The following is a 26,238-nucleotide window of genomic DNA, read 5'->3' as shown; positions in this document are numbered from 1 at the left end:
AATTTTTATACTTACCAGCATTTATATGAATTTCCATCAGTTGTAAAGACACAATAAACGTGTAATTTTTATAATTCAGGTTACATATATATGTATGTATATATGTTAACATATAAGTTAATGTATAATCATGTAGATCTGAATTTTATTAATATGTGTATAAGAATTTTTCTCGATTTTAATAGCCTGTAAGCTTCTCTTCAGAAAATATGAATCTTGGCAGTTTTCTTGTTTATACATAGTGACTATTGAGAAGAAGAAAATAGATAAGAAAAAATGATAAGATAAGACAGAGAATATTAATCTGGCTAATGCACATGCACATATATTTGTATCCATTACTGGATAAATTCTTTGTGGAACCATAGTCCCTTAGCATTAATTAATTAATGTTTAACATTCAATTATGATTAGTTAATATTAGGAATCATTCATTTATTTCAGAGTTTTATTGAAATATAATATAGGCATTGTCCCATGATCTGAATTTACCAACATGGTGATAAGTATTTATACCTGTGTGTGTATTTCAGTAGGACGAAGATGAGCATTTAATTCTGACTGAGAAGCCTGGACATGATCATTGAGCTGGGCTTTATAGGATCAGTAGATAATCATTATACACAAGAATAGCAGAGTTACAGGGCTTGATGAACATCTGTGCTATGATTCAGAAAGTACCAGTTTCAGTACAGTGCTGGGAAACTAAAGGACCTGGAGAGATAGGCTAAGGCCAAACTCTGAAGGGCCTCAGATTTCAAGTGCAGAATTTAGGACTTAATTCTTTTTTTTTTTTTTTAACATTTTATTTGGAAAGAATGTCAAGCTTACAGAAAAGTTGCAAGAATAAGAATAGACTAATACAAATAATAATACAAATCTTACATACTCTTTACCTAGAATCACCTATTGTTAACTCTCTTAACCATTTATCAGTCCTTTGTTCTCCCTTTCCCTCTCTCTGTGTTGATACCGAGATAGATATGGGGATACCTATAGATAGATAGGTATAGATATGTCTTTATATCTGAAGTATTTTAGAATACATTATGTAAGCAAGTTCTTTTACCTTAAATATGTCACTGTACATTTCCCCAAAGCAGGAATATTCTCTTACGTAGCTCAATACAGTATCTACTTCAGTAAATTTCACATTAATAGAGTTCTTTTTATCTAATCTACTGTTTGCATTCTAGTCTTTTCAATTGGCCCATTAATATCTTTTATGATCTTCATTTTTCTCTAGTATGAGCACTAGTCTAAGATCAGATGCTGTGTTTAGTTATTATGCTTTTTAGGCTCATTAATCTGGAACATTTACACAGCCTTTGTCTTTTTTTATACATATTGTTTCAGTTTTTATTGTGGTAAAATATACGTAACAGAAAATTGATCATCTTAACCATTTTTAAGTGTTCAGTTCAATGATAATAAATACATTCATATTTTTGCACGACCATCAGCATCATACCATCTCCATAGCTCTCTTCACCTTTTAAAACTGAAACTCTATACCCTTTAAACAGTAACTCCCCATTCATTTTCTTCACTCCTGGCAACTAGCATTCTGCTTTTTGTCCCTATGATTGTGACTGCTTCAGGAGCCTCATGTAAGTGGCATCATTTAGTATTTTTCTTTTTGTGATTGACTTGTTTCATTTAGCATAATATCCTCAACTGTATATCCATGTTGTAGCAGAATTTCCTGTCTTTGTGAAGCTGAGTAATCTATTGTGTGTACACACCACATTTTGTTGAGCCATTCATCCATCTATGGAGACTTGTATTGTTTTCCTGGTTTAGCTTTCATGCATAATGCTGTGAATGTGAGTGTATCTCTTCCAGACCCCACTTCCGGTTCTTTCAGATATATACCTGGAAGTGGAATTGTGTGATCATATGGTTATTCTACTTTTAATTTTTTGAGGAAACTTCATACTGTTTTCTCCAGCAGCCGTGCCATTCTGCATTCCCATAAAAGGTGCACAAGGGTTTACTTTCTCCACATCCTCACCAGTAGTTGTTGTTATTATTTATGATGGTCATCATCCTAATGGCTGTGAGGTGGTAGCTCACTGTGATTTCTTCTTCATCTTTTACGACATTGACATTTTTTGAAACATTCAGTCTCCCTTTTCTTCCACCTCACTATTTTAAATAAAATGTTCCCCATTTGGAGTTTGTTGTACATTTTTTAATATTAGGTTTAGGTTATATATTCCTGGCTGAGCCATTATGTACATGATGTTTGGGGTGGGGTTTTTTTGTTTTCGGTTTTTTTTTTTTTTTTTTTTTTTTTTTTTTTTTTCAGATTCTTCTCTACTTGTATCTGTTTATCTTTTTTTCCTTTGGTTGAAATATAGTTGGTTTACAGTGTTGTGTTAGTTTCTGGTACACAGCAAAGTGATTCAGTTGTACACATATATATTCTTTTTCATTATGGATTATTACAAGATATTGAATATAGTTCCCTGTGCTATACAATAGGACCTTGTTGTTTATCTGTTTTCTATATAGTAATTTGGATCTGCTAATCCCAAACTCATTATTTATTGCCCCTGTTTCCCCTCTGGTAACCATAAGTTTTTTTTTTTCTATGTCTGTGTGTCTGTTTCTGTTATGTAAGTAAGTTCATTTGTATCATATGCTTGGGGTGTGATTCCTTGTATAATGAAGAAAAATTAAAATTTTAAGCATGGAAACATTCTCACCAGATCTGCCGTTTAGAAAGGTGACTCCAGAAGTGAAACAAGCTAGAAAAGAATCACTGAGACCAGTTGGAGGACTACCGCTATGGCCCATACAAGAGAGTGAGAAGGCAGACCTAGAGCATTATAACAGGAATATGGAGCCAGTGTGGTTAGCATGAGTCACACAGCTTCCTCTGTATGAACATGCCTGGCTTAGGCATACTTGCAGGTTCTGCTTCTCCATGCTGAGGTGGAGCTCAGTAAAGGATCCCAAAATCATAAAACATGTCTTCTGTTGCATACCCTGTTAAGGAGAAACCCTTTCCCTTTCACGTTATCTCGCCTCCAAGCCCTCGTCAGAATCAGCAGGGACCTGATGCCAGTCATCTGCTCACGACATCCATGCCGCCAGCTCCTCTGTTCTTTGTTTCTTCCTCCCTCAGTGAAGACTCTCTAGTGTCCTGTCTTCTAACTGCTGCTTAGGTATCTGAGTCATTTGTGCTACTCTAGACAAAGTATCTGAGAACCATCTTTCAATTAATGTGTTTGTTCAAATCTGCATTTGTTTTCTAAGCCTTTATTTCTGGGTGTAGATAGGGAAGATTTTATTCCCATTAAAGAGAAAATGGATGCATCAGTAGGAAGTAGGGAAATTTTTTTTGAGGAAATCATGTTATGCGTGTATGTTTAATGCAGGTTGAAGACTTTGTTAGAGTAACTGGGGTTATCAGAAAAAAGAAAAAGATGGAAATTTGGAGGAAGGCAAAAGACAGGCTCATTTGCCTTCTTTTCTAAGTTAAGCATAGGTCTTATCACTGTTTTATCCAGCCTCCTTTGTCTAACCTTCATTTGCTTCTCAGCCTGAAAACACCTGCAATGTCAAATGCTTGTTTTTCACCCAAATGTTGTTTTAAACCAACATTTAATTATAATTCTGCAATATCGCCTCCCATTTTTGATATTGTGGGACAATAAATTGCAACCTATGTTTTCTCTGTTTTATAATAAATTATTAAATTATGAAGCACATTACTAGAGCATCTTCTCAGGGTGAATAAAAGCATCACTTTATTTTAGAGTGTGGCCCTATTGCTTAGCATCTCTTGGTAAGAAAAAATCCAAAGGAAAGTTTATCCTCCCAAGGCTGGCAGGAGAGAGTGCTTACACTCAGGACCAGATTCTCCCATCCTGGAGCTTAACCATCTGATCCCCTCAGTGAGTTTTATCAAACTGCTTCCTACACTGCCATTATACTTTATGTATCCTCGGAGGGGACAGAAGGAAAGGGCTGAAAAGTAACCGAAAAACAACAACAAAAAGCCTTGCAACTCCAAAGGGTACTGAGCTATTTCTTTTTAAAGTGCCAAATAATTTAAATCTGTTGAAGAATTCCTCAGAAATACAAATTAATATTTCATGCCCCAGCACCTTGGTTAGAAGCAGGTACTCTAACTACTCTAACTAGGATTTGGTGAAGTTTGCTTGAAAAGCAGAGCCATGGGAAGGAAAAATCCTAATGTGTAGAGGATGAGTATTGTTTTCCCCTGTCTGATCGTCTGAGGAAGATCAGAGTAACTGTGAGATGTCTTTTTTCTTACACGAATGCTTCTTTGCTGCTGGGATATCAGAAAAAAAAAAAGAGAGAGAGAGAGAGAGAGAAAGACAGTAACAAAAGGAGATCTTTTTTGTCACATTCAGGACAAAAATATTTTCTTTCAATGTAAATTCAGCTAAAATGTTCATAATATTTGAGGAATGACATTGCAGAACCCCTTACTGCTAAAGCCAGTGGATGTTCACTAACGGGTCTTCCCAGGAGGGCGAAGCATTGTGACATGGTGACAGAACAGATCACACTTCTGCTGTGTTTGAAGCCCACCTCTACATTCAGATACATGAATGAACTGTGATAAATTTGTTCTTAATCCTTATAACAAATCGGCTCTACTCGAAACAAGTAGAATAGCGTAGGAAAAACGTCACCTGCTCCCATTCCTTCCTCCTGGCTTGGTTTCTCTCGCTGAAGTGTCAGAGAAGAGCAAAGCAATTTCAGGTCACTGCTTGCTTTCTCTGTAAACAACAAGTAGGTGGGCAGGGATGCTTAAATTTCAGCAGCATGTCTGGCTGTCTGGTGATTTTTCTGGGTCAGTGCATATCCTTAACATAAAATTTAACAAGCAATTGAGTTGTTTATATTGTTTTTTTGAAATGTCTTTCATGCCACACCAAGTGGGGAGAAGAGAGAAGAAGGCCACAAAAGCTGTTGAATTGCAGCTCACTCCATGAATATAAAAAGAAATTATACAGAAGAGAGGAAGCAGGTGTATTGTAAAGTTCGGCTTCTTTTATGAGCATGAGGGAAAACTTCTGGCTTTAAGCCAAAGGTTTTTCAGCTGAGAGTTCCATGAAAAACTTAGGCCATATATTTTTTCAATTCCAGTGTTTTTATTTATAAAAATAATGCATGTGCATTATTAAAAAAATGGAAAGAAATAGAATAAAGAGAAAAAGATCTATTATCACATATCCATTGTTAAATTTGATTGTGTTTTTCTCAGATGTTTTCTCAGTAATTTATGTGGATAACAGTAGTATGTATTTAATTTATAATTAGACTTTTTTCCTCCACTCTGCTAAAGTGTTTTTGTTGTTGTTGAAAATTTTCTTCCACTCATAACTTGAGAATTATACTTGTGTACTCTTTGATACAGTCATATATACACACCAAGTAGAACCTCATCTTTATTTTGTTGGCAAAGGTAATAGAGTCTGTCGACTGAATTAAAATCACACAACATGAGAGTTGTGGGTTAAGTTTTATTTGGGGCAAAATGAGGACTATAGCCTGGGAGACAGCATCCCAGAGAGCTCTGAGGAACTGCTCCAAAGAGGCAGGGGGGAGCTCAGTATCATACATGATCTCAGTGAAGGGGCACTTGCAGTCAAGCACACATTTAGGCTAGTCACGAAGAGCAGGTGTCACCATTAACGATTTTAGTGCTTTTCTAGATATGAGGAAACACAAGAATTTGGGCTCATAACATCTTCTGAAAATATCTAACTATCTGAAGGCCTGTTTAGCCAGTTTTCCCAGAGCACGGAGCGCCTCATTCCTGATCTCCACCCTGACCTCCTTTCAGGGAGTGCTGGAGGTCAGGGCTGCAGCAGCTCGTGATTTAATTTGAGCAGAGGTAGGTGGCAAGTGCCAACATGATTCAGTCCTTATGGAGGCAGATGACAGGGGCCCATTTGGCAAGTCTACAGAAATAAAGGCAGGATAGAAAGTTCAATGTATTATCTAATAGTTTTTATTATGTATTACTTCCCACGATAAGAGAAAGTTGTTTGAAATGTTACAAAATCAGCTAACAGCTACCGTGGAATTCAAATTTGTTATAAACTAGTATCTGTTAAATACCTGTAATTATGCCTTTCTTCTCAGTCACACCTCCACAAAGAGGGAAGAGGTGGACTCCCATTAAAAAAAGATTTTGTTAAAAGGTATCTTTTAAGGTCAGTCTTATGATGCTGATTTAATTGCTCTGGATGGAGCAGAGGCACCAGTAAATATGAATAGCTCTGTGGGTAATTCTAACAATGGTTAGAGCCAGAAAAGCCAGTGATATGTGTGTGGGTGGGGGGTGAAAGTACCAAATCTAAAATCTGAGAAATTTAGAATTTAAAGGAAGTTAGGTGTCCCACATTAATTGAAAACTGAAGTGGGACAATGTTAAGGATTTTGCCCAGGGTCGCCATGTCAGTGTCAAAGCCCGGAGAGAGCATCCTGTCTTTGGATCCCCATTGCTGCAGAAGGGGCAGCCTCTTCTGGGTCATGTCCTACAGATACTTTTCGGATTTTTGGTTACTGTTTATATGTTTCTGTTTTTCATTTAATGGGAGATAATACTTTATAACCTCAGATTGTGGGCCATGAGGTAATTTACTAAAAATATCTTTTTTTTTTTATTAAAATCTTTTCTCCCTCTTAATCTGTTAAATAAGATGTATTGGTGCCATTTTCCCCTAAATCTACATTTCCCATATTAAAAAAAAACCCCATAATACATAATTTCTTACAAGCAGTTCATCTGCGAAACGAGTCCCTTGCTCACTGCTTGATTTATTGAAAGGGAAACCCAAACCCATTCTATAAAGGAACAGAGAGCCTGCAGTGCAGACACAGAATTATTTTTGTTCTGCTTTTCTTTTTATCTTCTCTCCCAGTGTTTCTTTCTCCTTCATGCTTCCCCAGACTTTGGTATACCTCTTGAATGTAAAATAAGACCATCATTTAAGCATTCGAATAGCAGTCGTGTAGGAGAATGAAATTGTCTTTTAAATAAGTCTTTTAAACATAGGTTGATTAAATAATATTAGAAATTTTATAATAAATTTAGTCATGGAAATTCTAATGATCTTTTATTTTTCCATCACAAGTTTACTGAGTGTGTGCTTTATGCAAAGTGTAAGTTGCTTCCAGAGTGGCATAAAAGTAAAACTAGCAAATATTAACATTTTGCTACGATGCCTAACTTATCACTGTTGGGCACTGTTCATATCACTGACTCTTATTATTTCTAAAATATTTACTGCTGACGTGCACCACTTTCCCTGGCATCGCCATAATATGTACCCACAAGAAGATAATCCTGTTGATCCAAAGCCTCATATAAGAAGGTTTTTCTGGTAGTGATGCCTGTTTGTCCTAAGCCATTTTTCTGTGTGGAGCCAGTTTCCCTTTTGGACAACAGTGCCTGTTTTCAAGATCACTAGCTAGGATGACAATAGAGACCCAGAAAGGAAATGTTTTCATTGACAAGCCTGTTAGTACACATGAGGTTGGCATCTGACGTTGGCCTTGTGGTCACAATCTATCAGAGTTAACCAGTAGAGAAAAAAAAAAAGAATTTTCAAGAATTTTTCACATAATTAAAGACCTCTATTTAAAAATTAGAATGATTCCAGGAGAGAAAACATGGGAAAGATTTTCATTGAAGAAAGTCAATATGTATAGACATGACATCATCTTTATGAAAGAAATGGGGAGCATTCATATACTTTCCTTGCTTACCTTTGTCCTTACATGTGCCCAAGGGTATTTGTGTGCGCATGCTTCTTCCGTTTGAGGGAATACTGTTACAGGAAATACATTGCTAGCGTTCATGGTTTTATTATTCTCAGCTTTTCTTTTTTTTTTTTTTTTAAATCTCATCAAAGTGAGTGGATTTAACAATGGGCAAAAATCTAGTTGCTGTACAGCGTGGCCGAGAGAACACGGACTTAGGTATTCCTGCACTCCCCCATCTCCTTTTGTACTGCAGGCCATCTGCCGGCTTGTGTTGTGAATGACTGACCGTGTCAATGGGCAGTTTAGAAAAGTTACCTAGTGGTGGGAAATGGCAGTATGGCGACTGGAACAAGCACTTTTCTCTTCACAAGGGCCTTAGAGTCTGTCCCTAGCTGTCCCACTACAAGCTCTCTTCTTATTGGGTAAATCAGTCACCATCCTTATGCTCCCATTTCTTCAGATGTAAAAAGAGAGATTCTCCAGACTAATTCCTAACATCTTTTCCAGTTCTGAAATATCAATTCTAAAGTTAAGATGTGGAGCCAAAAAATAATGCCTAAAATTGTTAATAAATTTATATTTGTTAAATTTTCCTATCAGCCATTTACCATGTTAGTGATTTAAACATACTTGTCTCATTTAATTTACAAACTGAAACACATAGAAGATCATCCAGTGGAAGCAGATTGTTATCAACTTTCCCTCCTTTCTTAGTAAATTAGGAAGTGAGGGTTGTTCTGCAGACAATATGCGATCTGATGGTGTATCATTATAGAAGAGGGGTAATTATATGGATAAAGACCAAAGTAGTCATTATTGAACTGGATTACATGTTTTGGACATTACTGAATGCAACTGTGTAAACAAAATTCTGTTACTGCAGTCAGGCTAACATAGGAAAGGAGCTTTGTTCTGTAGAAAATGATCTATGATGACTTTTGCTGTAAACAGATTTTATCTTCACTTTTTGTTAGTGATAGTTTGCATTATTGAACTGTAATCATAAAAACATTTTGATGGTGTTTAAATCAAATATGGCTTTTTTCATGGCTATAACTGCTTTGTTGAACAAGTATCTTTTCCATCATACACTTATAAAAAAATTGTAAAAAAAAGCAATATTTTTCATTTTATAACCACACTGTGGCCAGGACATAATTTATAAAAGTGGAAAATATATATATAGCTGAGTTGCTATTATATTTTTAGAGTGAGTTGATACAAACAATTTTGAAAAAAAAATCTTTCAAGTACCTTTGATAAAATCGTAGAATGTTAGAGCCGACATGCCATTGAAATAACCTAATCAAACTTCCTCACTCCCTGTTTAAAACCTTAAAGCTGCCTCTTGATTATCTTCAGAATAAAATCCAAATACGTTGGCGTTGTATTAAGATCTCCAGTGACTTTCCTTTATGTCACGTCCTTGTGCCTGGCCAACTCATCCTAGCCAGTTAACACCAAATTCTGAGAGTATCCAGCTACTGAGCAAGTTCTTCACCTGTCTGCTTTTGAACATGCTTTTCCCTTTGCTTCCAATATGCTAAATCCTCTTTCTTCCTAACTGCATCTTACCTTTCAAAATCGAGTGAAGAAAGCGCTTTCCCCAGGGTCCCTTCTCTGAACCCCCAATCCATCATTTGAAATTAGCATCCTGTGTATGTCTCTATTTTGTCATTTAGTTTGTTAAGTAAATTTTATTTCTTCATAAATGCATAAACAAACATACCATATTTATATATCGCATATATACATAAATCTACTGTTGCTATATATATATATGTATTTGCATACATATGTGTATATATCTTTCCAGATTGTGTGCATCAGTAAATTTTATTTATCTTCATTTCTCTCTCCACACGCAGACACAAACACATTCATACACATGTTTGCATACTTGCACCTTCATTTCTCTTCTTGTTTGTCTGTTTCTTAATCTTAATGGCTGTAATTTATTCTTTGTGCATGGGTAAGGAATAACCTGTAGCTCAATAAACATTTGTTTAACTGCTAGAGATGAGGGGAGAGAGCATGAAAATATTTGACATGTGCCCGTGGCCACACAGGGAGCTACAATAGTTTAAAAGAGCACCTAAAGCTCTTGTCTTTTTGCTTACTTGTCTTACAATCCAGGATTTATTATTTGCTACTTTGAATTTTTAATTTGCAAGTAATGTATCAAAATTCTTTAAAATATTCAAGACATTTTTGAGGATTTAAAAACTCTGTCTTTTCCCTTTCAGTATGGTATGTTTGATAATGTATGATTCTGATATTCAAATATATTAAGCTCAAACATGTATTTATTAATGTGTCTGAAGTCATACTAAGCACTGAGAATACAGAGTTAAGTAAGATACATTAATATAGTAATAATAATAATAATAGTAGTAATAATGTGTTACTATTGAGCTACTGCTCTGTGCCACCTAAGTGTTTTGCTTGTTGGATTGTCTCATTTAATAATACTTAATATATAACTATTATTAATATATTTATTATTAACATATATGTTTTAAATATGTGGCTATAATAATAATAGTATACAATAATACTGAGTGCATTATGTCAAGATTTCGATAATACTCCTAAGAAACAATGTCAGAGAGTTAAAGTGCCTGTTCAGAGTCACCACAGTAACTAGCAGAGGCAGAATTCAAACCTAGGTTCAAAAATTATTATACTATTTAGAGGGAAGGAAGGTATAGCTCAGTGGTAGAGAGTATGCTTAACAAGCACGAGGTCCTGGGTTCAATCCCCAGTACCTCCATAAAAAGTAAATACATAAATAACCTAATTACCTCCTCCCCCCCCAAAAAAAATCTAAAAAAAAAAAAAAAGAAAGAAACAAAATTCCTATTTAACTTAATATACCTTGCTGCCTATATTGAGAGGTTGATGAGAATTACTGCTGCAGCCCTTCAGATTTGGTTATTCTATCAAATCACAATGGAATAACTTAATAATTGTGCTAATAATTGTGATATGGTACTTTGATTAAAATTTTCCTCAAAGGCAAATAATAAATAATCTAAAGTGAAATTAAATGTGAACATTTAACTTTCCTAAAAATACCTTATAAATGTGAAATTTGCTAAATGATGAATATAAATAACTTAGGGAGGATTCAGTCACTTATAAAATATTGGTCATAAATCTAGAAAAAAACTCACAATTTTTCTTTTTTTCCAATTTGAATCTCCTTTCAGTTGATTCATAAATCAATTAATTACCATCAAGTGACCTGAGGGCAGCTGGAAATTGGGTCCAAATTAAAAAGAAAAGAGAGGCAATTTATTTTAAGTTTGAAAGTTTAATGTTCAATCGAAGTTTAATCAGAAGTGATCCATTGTTTGAAAAGTGGGAACATCTGTGTTTTGTTTTTTTTTTTAATTTCACTGTCTTTAAATGAGGACAGAGGAAAATTAAGATAACTGATTATTCTCAAATGATAATTAAGAAAAGATGCTATCACAAATGAACCAAAAGCATATTTTCTTTCTTTATATTTTAGTTCACAAAGGAAATAGTCTATTCTGTGTTGGGAGTTGGATAATTTTTTGGTCGAGCTTAGAATAGTCTTTAGAGACTCAATAAGAGACAAACATAGCTTACATGTTGTATCCACTGGGGCTAAAATAGTAGCTCTTCTCTTAAACACTTATTCAATTAAATGGAATTTTTGCTTTAGTAAATTGCAGAATTAATTTAGTGTCTTTATTGATTTCCAAATGAATAAATGGAATGAATGATTAAAATGAATGCATTTTGCTGAAGGAAAACGTTGCCTCCAACTAAAGATATTCCAGAAATCATTTTCAGTCCTTGAAATTAAATCTACCTATGCTCCCTGGGATACATGAGGAAATAAAGACTTTCATTAAGTCTTTAGTAAGTAGTAACAGGAATAGAAATACATAATTTGCCCAAGGTTATCTGACTGTATTAATGTGAAGTCATTCATATGTTGTTAAATGGAAGACTGATGGCGTGGGCTAGCAGAAAGGAAGAGGGGAGGTGGGCTGGGAGGGATTTAAATTGCTACTTGTTTCCAGAATTGTGCTCCTCTGGTTTTGCCACAATTTAACCCACATCAGGCTTTGCATTTGGCCAAAAAAAAAAAAAAAAAAAAAGGATTTTAAACTTATAAGAGTAGTATAATGAATGGCAAAATTTCAGATAGGCTAATTTTCCAGGTTTAATTTCACCCAGATTATGGAAGAGATTATAAAGGTAATCTCTTTCTATTTCTAGCAAAAGGACTTTGAAGGACTACAGTGTCTCTCCCAGGATTTGAATAATGTATTTGTTTCTTCTTAACCTGATGGTTAGCTTCTTTTGCCCTTAACTCGAAGACTTTTAAATCCCTCATTTCTTTCACAGTTGATTAAACACAGTCCTGAGAAATGCATTTACTGACTGTTCAACAGAAAACTTTTCAGGGGGCTAACAGGCTCTGACCTCCAAGAAATGGTGTGTTAAATTGACTTGAGACCTTACCAGAGAGACCAGGTTTTCCTCAAAACCGTATTAACATTTGTACTCCTCAGTATTGAGAAATCTTCTCTCCCTCCAAGATCTGAGAATATCAGTTTTCTTTTTCTACCTCGCAAGTTATTTGTGTGTGTCCTGAATTTACAGTGATACGCAGAATGGTAATTGTGTCACGATGCTGTTAGGTGCCATGGCCTACCTCCAAGAGTAGTCGGCATGCCCCGGGAGAGCTGAACCAGCTCTGTCTGAAATAAGTTAGTAGAGTTGAGAAATAGCTGCTGCTCTGAGCTCTTGAGTGGCTTTCTCTCGTCCATAGCGTCTCCTCCTGGAGCCTTCTGCAGGACTCCAGCTGACTGGCTGTGAGGTTTAATCATCTGTTAGCACATGGCTGATACTTTGAGAACTGCCTGTCCCCCAAAAGAAAGGAGGCAAGCTCAGGAGAACAGAGTGCTTGGCTAATTCACTGACTTGAGGTTATGGTACTGACTCCTTTACTTCATGGTTATTTACACTTCGTAGGAAAATGGAAATAACATCTCTGTTGCCTAACTCAGTATAAGTACCAAAAATATTTGAGGGTGTTCTAGTTTCATATAGTCTATTGAAAAAAATTAAAATATGATAGCATAGAGCATGAATTTAAAATTACTGAGAAAAAGATGAGTTTACAAGCTAAGAGAAGTTCAGGGCAATCAAAGATTCTAAAGTACATTACACGCAGATGTGTATTTTATTCATATTTGAAATTTATACAAGGTGAACATGATTTCATTTTTCCTTACCTGCAAGGACTCTCAAAAATATGTTAAGTCAATATTAAAATTTGTAGGCAGTATATTTTTATAATGGTTAAGAACATAGATACCGCCTGGATTCATTTCCCAGCTTTACTGCTTAGGCAAAATACTTAAACTCACTGTGACTCAGTTTCTTCATCTGTAAAGTGGGATAATGATAGTATCTACTTAATAAGGATTTTATGAGGACTAATTGAACTAATATCTGCTGTGTGCTCTATTAGGATTAGATATTATTTATAATACATAAAGCATCTTTTTCAGTGCATGTTATAGAACTCAAGGATTGACATAAATTCCTATATTTACAGTATAAGTATAGTTTTTGTTTTTGTTTTTTTTTTTACTTTAGGGAAGATCTGTATGTAAATATATGTCTTTTGTTTACCAGTGATTCTCAAGGGGAGTATGATACCTCCACATCCCTCCTTAATCCTTCATCCACAAGAGTAGGCATGCCAGAATCTCTGAAACGATGAAGACGTTTAATACATATTTTAAAATGATACTTGGTTTAAAAATATTTAGGAACTCTGGCTTAAGTTACAACACATCTTTTGTGATCAAATTATATTCAAGTGTCAAGGGTGTTATGACCTTTTGCTAAACAGTATTTAGCATATATACTGGAAATTCTGTTAAGCTTCCCACCAATCAGGAAATCTGTACTATCTTGACATTTTGGTGTGTAGATAGTACTTCTGTAGAAAAGTGTTCCAGGTAAGTGGTTTAGTTGTTCTTATTGTTTAGAAGTTGTGAAAGTGCCTCCTTCCCTTTTTAGGCTTTGTGTCATTGAAATAGTAGAATTGTAGAGTTGGCTACAGTGTCATAAATGTAAGTGCGTGTATGTCACTTAACTGACCAAAGCTGAAATTTCAGGTCTAGAAAGTGTAGGCCAGAAAGAGAAGGGAAAGAATGTGTCTGTATCTCTGTTCACTCAACAGGTACCATCAAACTGCTCAGTGCCACCAAAATATTAACTAAAGGCATTTATTATAACAGTGCCTTAATTTGTGACATATTCTGTCTGCTAAGAGCATCTTTTATTGTTTATTTGTTGCTATAGCTTAACTTTCCCTGCCTCCTGATCTGCCTAGAAAGCATGATGTAAAAAAACAACAAAATAAAACATAAACACAGACTTTTTAACTAATGGTACGTGGTGTGTATTTATTAATATGTAAGACAAGCACACATTCAATGATTAAGGGAGGAAAGAAGGCAAAATATGTAGAGGAGATTAGCTTGAAAAAAGTCTAAAATATGAAGACTGGATCTTTTAAAAGTATTTTGTTGACACGTAAGAACTTTTAGGCTAAAAATAAATCATGGTTTCATTGGAATAATTCACATTTTTAAGACTTTATAACAATTATTATCCCCATCTCAAAAGTACTTTACAAGAAAAGGCAAAATGATTAAGAAACATACACAGAGCCAATATTTAGTGTTGGTTTTCTAATAAACATTGTGTGACTTTGCAAAAGTTATTTAATCATTTGAATTTTCCATGTTTCGCTTTGTATATTTGGGTTAAATTAAGGTTTCTAATGTCTCATTCTGGTCTCAAATTAGGATGCTAGATCAATATGAATAGAACTATAAAGGTGCCTTGAATATTGTCAATAAAGCCAATGCTATGGACCTTCCTAGATGTGGAAAAATAATTGAAATGAAAAAAATGAGTGAATTCAGAAAATAATGTCCTAATGTTCCATATGTGACCCTTGGATGGTTATACTTCTGTTTAAACTCCAGATTATCTCAGATCTGTTTTACTTTGAGTAGTGATAAGAATGTCATGTTTCAAAAATTATGGCTCTAATTACCTTTTTCCTCAGCCCAGCATGTTTGAATGTGAGTGCCATTCAAAGCTTGCAAGTGTTTTAATTTCGTATATTAAATTTAAGTATTGATGTGTATATTCTCTGGCTGCAGAATGAAAAATACTGCAATGAGGAAAGTGCATGTGGGACATTTTAGATTCAATTGTATTTGGTCTAAGTAGGGAGTCTGTGATTATATCTTTAAACTGTGCGTAGTGTTCATGCTGCTTGTGTCAACTAAGACTTGGAGGGAACTGGAAAAAGAGTTGGAAATCATCCTTTCTTAAATTCAAAAGCACAGGATCTTAGGCTATGAGCAACTTTGGCAGTAAGGAGGAGATGTGGCTCAGGAATGAAAGTGCGGGCCGTGGAGTCAGAGAGACTTGGGATTGAATCTACCTCTACCACTTATAATATGATCTTGAACTAGTGTCTGAGATTCATTGGTTCTCAATTCCCCTATTTGGAAAGAGGGGGCAGTGTTCCTACCTTAAACGTAAGTGTATTGGTTTAATTAGGTGGTGCACTTAGCACACTTAGCCTAGTGCTCACATATGGAAAGTGCATTATTAGCCCGTTAATTCCAAGTCATTGTCATTGAGTGCCAACTATTTAGAAAAAATGTGTGCAGAATGTTTTTGTCTAGTTCAACACCCACTAAATCTACATGAACTAAATATTTTAAGTGATTATTTCTGGGAAAAAGATGCAAAGGATATATGTTAAGATGATAGTGAAAGTTCAATCTAATCTAGAGCTGAATTAATTATAACCTTTTTGGGTTTTTTGTTTTTTGTTTTTTTAACTTTTTTCCACCTCTGTGTACATGCTAACACTGTCTTCCACCATATTTATAGCCTGCCCTCATTTCATCATCTTTCTCTCCAATGGCTCATCTACTTACAATTCTGATTTCTGGGTAACTTTACTAAGCTTTGAATTACTTTTCTTTAAAACTGTGATCCATTTTATTTCTCCCCAATTTTCCTGTATTTATTGACCCTTCTTACATTCTGGTTGCTTTCTCTTACACCAAAAATACACCCCTATCAGTCATGTCTGAAATGTGACAAATAAACTCGTTCTTGATTCTTTTACTCTTTGTAGTTGATGATCACTTTTTTCTAACTTCTGAACCTAATCTTGATTTCTAGAGAATAATGTAGTTCGTAGGTGATGTTTTCCTTTCTTCTCCTCACATTTATTCTCTAAACCGATCACATTGTCTCCTGTGCTCATGAATCCACAGAGACTCCGGTGACAAAAAAAACACTGGGAATCTCTGAAATGCTACTTCCGATGGACAGGTTTTATCTTAATGTATTCCTTCACTTCCCTTGAAGCACTGATTATTCATTCACAAACATTCTCTACCTTTTTGACTCCTGTGAAATCACTCTCACATGATTATGTTTACATTTCTCTGATAATTCTATCTTTAATGTCTTCATTGGTTTTCCTTTTATTCTCCCACCCCTTAAATATCAGTGACAGTCAGAGATCTCATTGTCTTTACACTCAGTGTACTTCTATGTGCACTTTACATTTTAACTACCATGTACTCAAACTGTTGTTATATCTTTAGTCCAGGATTTAGTCTTGAACCAAATTTTTCTTGAACAATAAAATCACTCATTTTCTGGAATAACTTCATATCGAGGTCCCACAAACACATCACTGTGAATGTTTAAGATTTATTTTTTTTTCTCCTAAACCTTCATGTGTTTCTATATCTTCTAAGTTAATGAAATTTGTATTCATTCATTTTATCAAATCTAGAAATACTAACAAATACTAACAATCTTGACTCCTTTTTAAGATTTCTACATCCAAGTAATTACAAAGTATTAACCAATTTTATCTCAGTTATCAAACACATCTCCTCCTCTATTTCTACTTCCTGTGTCCTCTCACTCTCTAATCTCTCACTCTCTCTGACTGTGTTACTGCAATAACCTATCTATACTTCCTGTTTCCCATCACTTCTCTTTTAAGTTTATTCCCAACATACACATCAGTATGTGCTGTTCTCAGTATACACTTGAAAATATCATCCGCCCTATTCAAAACCCTCCAAGGACTTCCTGTCACCTACAGAAGTGGTTTTCAAACTTTGTTTTAACACTTGTAGATTTTAAAAGAAAAATGTCACAAAAAGAAAAATTGTATAGAGTTTAATATACAAACACATGTTTTTAGTGATTTAAATTTTAAAACTTGAACTCTTGGTTATATAGAAAAGCAATGCAATTCCTGGCAAGCAGGATGAAAATCAAACACAATCCAGCATTAGTATAGGTCTTTCCTTGTTACTGAGTACTTTATATGCTTTTTTTTTTTCTTGATCCTGACATGAACTTTTTGAGTTGAGAAGGATAAGTATATTTACATCTCAACTTTATGGGTGGTGATACAAAGATTGAGAGATTAATGGCTTAATCAAGGTTGTCTGGCAATGTTAGACTATTTTAATAAGAAAAGAGTCTCAAGTCTTAAAAGGCTCACTGTATAGTGATAAAAACAGAAATATAACAAAAATATAATAAATAATGAGGAAAAGCAAATATAAAGTGGTAGGGGAACACTGACAAGAGAATTATGAACTCTGATGGGTTGGTGACGATCGAGGAAAGCAATAGTTGAAAGAAGCCTGATGAACAGATGAAGGAAAAACATTTCAGGCAGAAGAAGAAATGGCATTAATAAGAGGACAGAGATAGAAAAAGGTTGCATGTATTCAAGGTTTGGTAAATAGACTGCTCTGACATAGCAGTGGCTATATGGAAATAGTGCAAAGAAGTTTATGGGAAAGAAAGAACTGTTTAAAGTTGGGACTTGTTTGTGGAATATACTAATGAGTTTTGGCTTTGGTCTGTAGACAAGTAAGGACTGTGGTTTGGGTGAAAGTAATTAGTACAATAGCAATGAATAAGAACTTGCAGAGGATTGTCTCAACACTATAGAAAGAAATTGGCTAGTGTAGTTCTGTGTATTAAGGGTGAGAGAAATTGGAGTCAAGAATGGCATAAAATTTCACGTTTGGGAAAACGTAGGTATTACACGATCATCCAAAATAAGAAATGAAGGTGACAGTGGGGAAACACAGGCTCATAATTTGGAACATAAGTTGATGTGTCTGAAGGATCTTGTAGACAAACAAAAATGGTAAACTAAAAGCAGAAATTAAGCCTAGAGATATTGGGGAACTATTGGTCTGAAGTTGGTAGTTGAAGCCAGAAAAGTAGACAAAACCACCTAGGGAGTCTGTGAAAAGGAGAAGACTGTGGGTAGACCACTTAGAAACAATAAGGGTTCAAAGTAGAAAAAAAAAAAAAAAATCAGATACAGGTAGAAAATAACATATAGAGAACCAGCAGAGTCTAATCACGGACTTAAGACAAAAGAGTTAAAAGAAGGAAGGTGTGCTAAATGTTGTCAAATGTTCCAGGAAGGACAGGTAGTTTAGGGGCTGGGGAGATAAACTGAATTTTAAACTGGATCCTGGATAAACTTTTCTTATCAATATCCCTTCTTCTGTAGTCTTACTAAGTTCTCCATGTGGCAGACATACAGTATGAAGTTTTCCATATCTTGACTTAACTCCATTTCAGTCTATCTATCAGTGAGTCATTCTCAACAAAAGTGCTTTCTCAATGCTTAATTGTGCTTTGCCTCCCTTTCTTCATCAGCAGATGGGAGCCATTATTAAACAGCCATTCCTCGTACTTAATGTGATAGTGGTGAAGAGCTTCCAAAAGCATATATACTTTTTAATCTTTTCATGATTTTTATGTCAGGATATATACCTGTGTGTAAGTAATGATTATATATTCACATATACATGAAAAAGAATGATGGTGCTAGTATTTTCAGAGACAGTAATGTTTGATCTGTTATGTGTCCAAATCCTATTAGATTCAACTTCCTGAGATTAAGGACTGTATCCTGCATTTAGTGAAGCACTCGGCATATAGTAAGTGTTAAATGCGTATTCTTTTTTTAATGACTGAAAAAGGGGTGCTGTAAACGAAGAATGGCATGGCAAGAGAGGCGAATGAGTAAGATAAAGGAGGGGATTACAGTGGAGAATAAGGCACATATGGATCATTTAAATTAATGTTCTGCTTTTGAATAATTGAAAGTTCAATAAAAACCTCACTAATGGTAACACCTAATTTATGTTCTTACGGGATCATTCAATTTGAGGCTGACTGATATTTCACCTTTGCACTATTTATTAAGTTTTGTTTAGCTAAGTATACTAGTAAGATGAAATTATTTCAGGAAGATTATTTATAATTACTCATAGGGTAAACTTTTGAAGGACTTCAAACTTAGTTATTACATGAAAATAAGTGCCACAAATTGTCCATGCCATACTTTCACTAAAGTTAATTTAAAGATATCTCTATGCAAATTGTGTGTTTCTCCTAGAATCATACAGACTGGATTTCCTTTAGTTCAGCATCCTACCGTCATCACCACCCTATCAATATTATGATGTTTACTGTTTTTAGCAACATCATCATTGCCATTAACACAGTGTCTCCTGTGTGGCCGGCATTGGACAGTTCATAGCACCTCAGTGAAGTATGTTATTATCCAAGTTTCTTAGATGCTATAACTAATCCTTTGGAGACTAAGTTGCTTAAGATGGCACAATTAAGTGCCAGAACCAAAATTCTAACTTACTTATATGTTGACTGCCTAAAATAACTCAAAAAAAAAAAAAAAAAAAACAACCAACCTGTTGATAAACAAAATTAAGAGTATCAAAGCTGTTAAAGAACAATACCACCTTGACTGAGTGTATTAGTTTCTGAGGGCTGCCATAACAAAGTAGCACAGGATGAATGACTTAAAGAACAGATGGATCATGTTAACAGTTCAAGATTTTATCCGTATTGGTTCCTTTTGAGGCCTGTGACAGAGAATCAGTTCCAAGCCTCTTACTTCGCTTCTGGTGGTCTTCAGGCAATCCTTGGAGTTCCTTAGCTTGTAGACACATCACTCCAGTCTCTGCCTTCATGTTCCCATGGGTTTCTCTCTGTGTGCAAATTTGTCTCTGATTTCCTCTTTTTATAAGGACGCTAGGCATATTGTACCAGGGACTCACTCTGCTCCAGTGTGACCTCATTCTAATTTAGACCTCGTATATGTAATGACCTCTTTCCAAATAAGATCACATTCTGAGGTACTGAAGGTTAGGACTTCAATGTATGAATTATTCAAACCATAGCACTGTGTCTTAGTATTATCTCAAAATGGGGGAAAATTGGGAAAGGACACGTATGGTATTTTATGCCTCGGTTGTATGGTTTTATGGCAGATCTTAAAAAGTGGAGTAATGGTTGGGACTGGACAGAGTTTCTGACAAATTAGTTTTAGATTGGCAGGCAAAATGAGAAGAGAAACATAAACAAGTTTTGATAAATAAGCTGTTAGTCTTGCTAGGTAAGCTGTTCGGTTGATTCATGGTCTTATTATCCAAAAGTACATATATGCTAGAGCAAACAGCTAAATTATTTTTTTTATCACAGTATTGTTCAAAATAGGGAGTGGAGAGTATGCTTGATCACAGAATTATTTAATATATAGGGAATTGCAATTATGTTGGTTTCAGTTCTCATCTGTATGACTTCTGAGTCTATCAACTACATAATCCTAACTTTCTTTCCCACTACTGATACATTCCAAAGTAGTCTGTTCTGCTTTTGGATTGCTCTGATAAATAGTTCTAATAGAATTCAAATTAAATTTGTTACCTTGTGCGCTCATTGTCAGTGTAGACTGGATTGAATGTGTCTTTTCCATGATAGTTTTCAGAAAGATTATTTATCTGTCATCTGCATGCATACATATATCCTATCCCAAGTCTTATATTTTCTAGATAAATAATTCTAGTTGCTCCAGGTTTTCAAATAAAAGTTCCATGTTAAGTAATTACTTCCTAAGATGCTTGTGCTGTTGATAGCTGTAAGAGCATTGTTTTAGGTAGTGTCTTATTAGTCCATTCGAGCCGCCGTAACAAAGTATCACAGACTGAGTGGCTTATAAACAGCAGAAATTTATTTGGTAAATTCTAGAAGCTGGAAATCCAAGACCAGGGTGCCTTCATGGTCAGGTGAGGGTCCTCCTTCAGGCTGCAGAATTCTTGTTATATCCTCACATAAGGAACTAGGGAGCTCTGTGAGGTTGTTTTTTTTTTTTATATAAGGGCCCTGATTCCAATGGTGAAAACAGAGCCCTCATGACCTAATCACATCCCAAAGGCCCCATCTCCTGATACCATTGCTTTGGAGATTAGGATTTCAGCATATGAATTGTGGAGTTGGAGCAGGGCGTAAATATTCAGACCATGGCAGATAGTTAGTTATCAACATCCTGTGTCTTCTTGCATCCTGAAATCTATCTACTCCTGCAAGTACAAAATGTATTACAGTATCTCGATTCACTTCAGTCATCTTAACATTAAGGTTCTGATGATGCAATATGTTACCACTTTATTGGCAGCAGGTAAAGTCACGAGGTCATTCTACCCCAAATATATCTTACTATTGTTTTGAAGTAAGTTTTGCAGTGTTCAAAATACCATGTACCCTGTCACCTAGGCTTTTTTTAAATCAAAAACATTCCTTTCTACAGCCTTGTAGCATATAATTTAATATATAAAATAGAGAAAGGGTTTCAGATATGGGTTTTGTATCCAAGATATCTTACTCTACAGTAAGTCGGCATTTGGAAAAAGGGGGAAGGGACTGCATGCAAATAATCATATCTTCTGAGTAAGAAAACATTCTTTTGTAAGTACAAATAATGTTGAGTTACAGAATTCTGCTCATTTTAATTTATATTTTGTGATTGGTTAATTAAATCAGTAGAATGAAGTCCAACAATCAAAAGAAACCTTAAGGCAATTTAGAGTCCTTCTGAATCTTTAAAGAAGATCCAATAAACACTTGAAAAATAAAATCAATGAAGAGTTTAAGTTGTTTATTTGCTGGTTTTCCACAGGGTCCGAGTTTTCTCTCTGAGGCCCTTTTCCCTAAACATGCAACAAAAATTGAAGAAATGGATCCTTTTTTCAACCTTCATGAGACCATTACCAAGGTAGGAGAGAAACACTTTCATGAAAATGTTGAGAAAGTTTTGTTCTTTTTGTTAGTAGATGGAAGAAAGGAAAATAACCATCAAGAAAAATCTATATATATATTTATTTGTAGAATATATTAGGAAGGATTCTAAGTATCTCCTATTATTTCACTAAGGAGTAAAGATGATAAGCAACTCAATCAAGATCAAACAGACCGATAATTGATGATTTGTCTTCAAAATCAATTCTTAATAAAATTCTTAATCTGAAGGTAGACTTGTGGTATATTCTCAAGTGTACCCCCTTCACTTTAGATTAAGGGCAATACAAAATGAGTCTTTGAATTTCTATATCTTGAAAATTTTGTTGCAGTATTTAAGGTACTTGGTTGTCTATGGGACTTTTTCATTGCAGTAAAAAAAAGGGGGGGGGCTACTTTTTTTTTTTTTTTTGAAGATAAAGACTGAACTTACAACAATTGTTTTTACTCAGTGATGCTCATACCTATTTTTACTGTATATTCTTGGCTGTGAGTTTATGGAATGAAGAAAATTAAATTCTGGAGTATGGAACAAATAAGTTAAATGTTCTGATATCATATGACGTATGAATTTTTACATTGACCAACTATTGGTTTAATGAGTCATAACCTGCCTTTTGGGGACAGAGTTTGCAGAGAATATTGGCATTTCAGTACCCTTAAAGAATCCATATTTATATATGCTTAGTTGAAAGATTGACTCATTCTTAACTCTTCCTAGTGAAATTTTTCAAGGCTGTTTTTCTGCTTTAGAACGAGGAATTGTGGTATAATAACTGAAGTCAATGAGTGGTAATAGAATGAGCTCAAAATATAAAAACTAAAATTCTAGGTCTACCCTGGCATTTAAGAGCTGTGTGAATTTTTTCTTAACTTTTAAAATCAGAGGAGTTTGGACCATATTTTACTTAAAATTCTCCTGAGCCAAAATTTCTGAATTTTAACTACATTTATAACTTTTTTTTTCTTTCCAGTCTATTCTAGTTCCTTGATTTAGTTTTGAATATATCCATCCTCTGATCATTCATTATTAGCAAGATAAATGTGGCCCCCACTCCCAAATAATAACTCCATAACATTCAATATCTTAAGTAAATTCTTAGTATGTGGAGAGAAGATAGATAGGTAAATAGATTGGATAGATAGGAAGAAAGAGATACCTATATATGTCCGTATCTTTTTGAGTATGTATCTATAATTTGGATGAGTGTGTGTATATATATGTACATGTATGTATAAAAGTATATATATTCAAATATTATGGATACTTAGTCTAGATTTATTTACTTATTTTTAAGTAAAGCATTAGGACATTTTTAGGGCAATGAAATCATAATGTTTTCTCCAATTTTCCTGCTTTTCTCTGGATCAGGAAATTCATGGGTTTTTTTGGTGGAGGGGGCAATTTGAGACCATATTGATATCAGATATATAATGAGATGAAGTCCCCAGCCAAAGAAAATTCTAAGGTTTTAATTTTAGAGGTATAAAAATACACCGATTCTTGCTGCATGAGTTCTTGGCCACACTACAACTCCTGAGAGAATGTTGGGAAGCAAGGATGGATAGGTCAGAAAGGGTATAGGGGAGCAGAGAACATAACCTAAACTTATATATGAGGTCCGTACTTAGTGTGAAACACCCAGAAAATAAAAGAGCATTTGATAGAAGGCACACATTTGTGCACAGATATTGTTACATGTTCTATGTATATTTTCAACTGTATTTCTTGTATAAATAGATGTTTAACCTATTAAGTGGATGGTGGAAAGAATTCTATATCTATGAAATAACACTTAAAGTACAGAAGCAAGTGGTCTGTGACTTTTTTGATGACCACATATATTTACCTATGTCGATACTGTTTCCCCAGTCATCATTTTACCTGTGGTAACCAATCATGTTGCAGATATAGGCCAAGGGAGGAAACTGTGCTTCAGAATTTCAGTCTTATTCCACCAGTATAAAAACTTGTGGAGCCATAGGAAGAAGTATTTAATAGATACTTTGTTTTAAAATCAGATTTTCTTTCATCAACAACATAATAAAAGTATAAATATAGAGGGCTTGAGTAGAGCACATACTAGGAAATATGGATTTTGATTCTATCTTGGCTACCAACTTGTTATGTTATTTGGTAGAACTTTTATTTTCTACATCAAGAAGGGCTACACTAGTAATGGCTTTTCTCACTAGGATTCTCTGAGGTTGGAAAGATAATGTGTACATTTTCTCTGGAAATGCAGTATGTATGTAATTGAGTATAATTATTAACACATTAAAAAAATACTAGTGCTAATATCTTCAAAGTAGACCCTGACCTACATAGTCTAAATTTAGCTTTACTTTAAAGATAAAAGGGGAAAAAATCACTTAGATATGAAAGCATACAACTAAACTAATTAAATGCTGAGAGTATACTGACAAGTTAATGTGTACAAATGGAATATAAAATTGGTGAAGAATTTTAGAATATTTTGTTTCAGTAAGGATAATAGTGGTTATCACAGTACATCACGTATTTGGTATACTTCTATTCCACACAGTAGTGTGAGATTATAGAAATAGCACTGGATTTTAAATAAAAAGACATAGCTAGGTATAAATTCTGTCACTGTTAACTATGAAAAAATGATATGAAATATGAGGAACAGTTTGTAAAATGATAAAGCATTATTTTCATTGATATATCAATACTAAAACTTTTTCAACAGTTCAGAAGCAATTGAAATATTGAAGATATTATTTCTTATTTCTCCCAGTAAAAGTTTAAATTTGATAAACAACACAATAACACAATCACATATTTGATGTTTTCTAACTAAATACAATAAATACATACATCTTATACAAACTTTTTAAAAATATGACTATTCCTTTCAAGTTACTAACTTTATTTTAGACCTTTGTGATAGGTCACAAATATAATTTATGTCAAATTACATTACAATTTATAAATATGAAAAAGTTAAGAATTTATCTTGGTGCTTTTCTGAATTCAAAAGAAATTAAAAAATAAACCATTCTCATACATGGGATGTGAGATGTGAATTCTAGCAAGTTTTTTTTCAGTGTTGTCTTGTAGTTCTTTTTCTTTTTTTTTATTTTACAGAGTTTGAATTTATCTTGGCATTTGTCTTTTTGATATAAAGCATGAGACCTAAGAAAATAATAAATGAGGCTCAATATTGCTGCCAAAAGGTATAATTTCATCATGGCTTCAATGACAGTCAGGTGGTACAGTACAAAATTGCCAAAGGGTGACACATTACATTGATGTTGAAGATGTTTTCTTATCCTCTATAATTACTGTAAAAAATAGCATTTGTTTTTTAAAATAATCATAAAAGCCAAACTAATTCTTCCAGAGATTGAATATGAGGAAATACCAATATAAACCTTAGCTGCTTAATCCTTTAATAAATGAATTAAAATCACTATAGATTTATGTTTTGAAAAAGGCTTATTTCTCCTGTGTGTAGGAATTTTCTAGTTATAGTTCTAAATCTTCAACATTTAGCTCATAAATTGTTATTAGTTATCTAAGCATTCTTGTAGTATACTACTGTAATCCAAGGATGAAACAAAATACTTGAAATACAGAACAATTAATACATAGGAGTGGGTTCAAGGGAGTAAACAGATACGCAAATTATTTCAATATAACACAGTAAAAGAAGTGATGGTAATATAGACAAGGTTTGGGAGGGAAGAAGACGGAACTTTTACCTCTGACTAAGAGACCTGAAGAATTTACCAGAGAGGTGATGTTTGAAGAATTTAAGAATTTAAACTTTTATCTTAATGTCAATGAATTTCTTCTGAGAGTTCTTTACAAAGCAAGTTATTGGTAGTAGTGTATGAGAAATGATGATGTGTATTTTGGAAAACAAGGCAGATTTGAGAGACATTTTTAGGATTAAATAACAGGATACATAATTTGCTGGATATGGGACATAAAGCAGAATGAATAGTAAAGGATAATTTGAATAGTCCTATCTCGGACAAAGTTGATATTACTGAATTAAGTAAATTAGGGGCTGGCCTAAAGAAAGTGATAATGAGTTTTACATTGGCTATGTGGAATTTTGCATGCCATAGGGCATCGAGGGAGGTATGTCAAGGAGGCAGGTGGCTACATGAGGTTAGAGCTTAGAAAGAAGTAGGATCTAGAAATGTATTATCTAATATAATAAACAATAGTCACATGTAGATTTAAATTGAATT

General features: G+C 34.3%; 1 protein-coding gene across 11 annotated transcripts in view; it reads left to right on the top strand.

Moving 5' to 3' along the window:
- NAALADL2 (N-acetylated alpha-linked acidic dipeptidase like 2) overlaps positions 1-26,238 on the top strand; it is a 1,180,690-nt gene that overhangs the window by 983,608 nt on the left and 170,844 nt on the right. For 10 of the 11 annotated variants that reach the window (XM_032484091.1, XM_032484056.1, XM_032484093.1 and 7 more), the window contains one exon: positions 21,893-21,988. The exons of the other annotated variant lie outside the window; for it this stretch is intronic. In XM_032484091.1, the coding sequence (XP_032339982.1) occupies positions 21,893-21,988 (96 nt within the window). The remainder of the gene's footprint in view (positions 1-21,892; positions 21,989-26,238) is intronic. 11 annotated transcript variants of the gene reach the window in all.

The sequence above is a fragment of the Camelus ferus genome, chromosome 1, assembly GCF_009834535.1.
Source record: "Camelus ferus isolate YT-003-E chromosome 1, BCGSAC_Cfer_1.0, whole genome shotgun sequence".
Taxonomy (NCBI): Eukaryota; Metazoa; Chordata; class Mammalia; order Artiodactyla; family Camelidae; genus Camelus; species Camelus ferus.
This window is presented reverse-complemented; position numbering and strand designations above follow the sequence as displayed.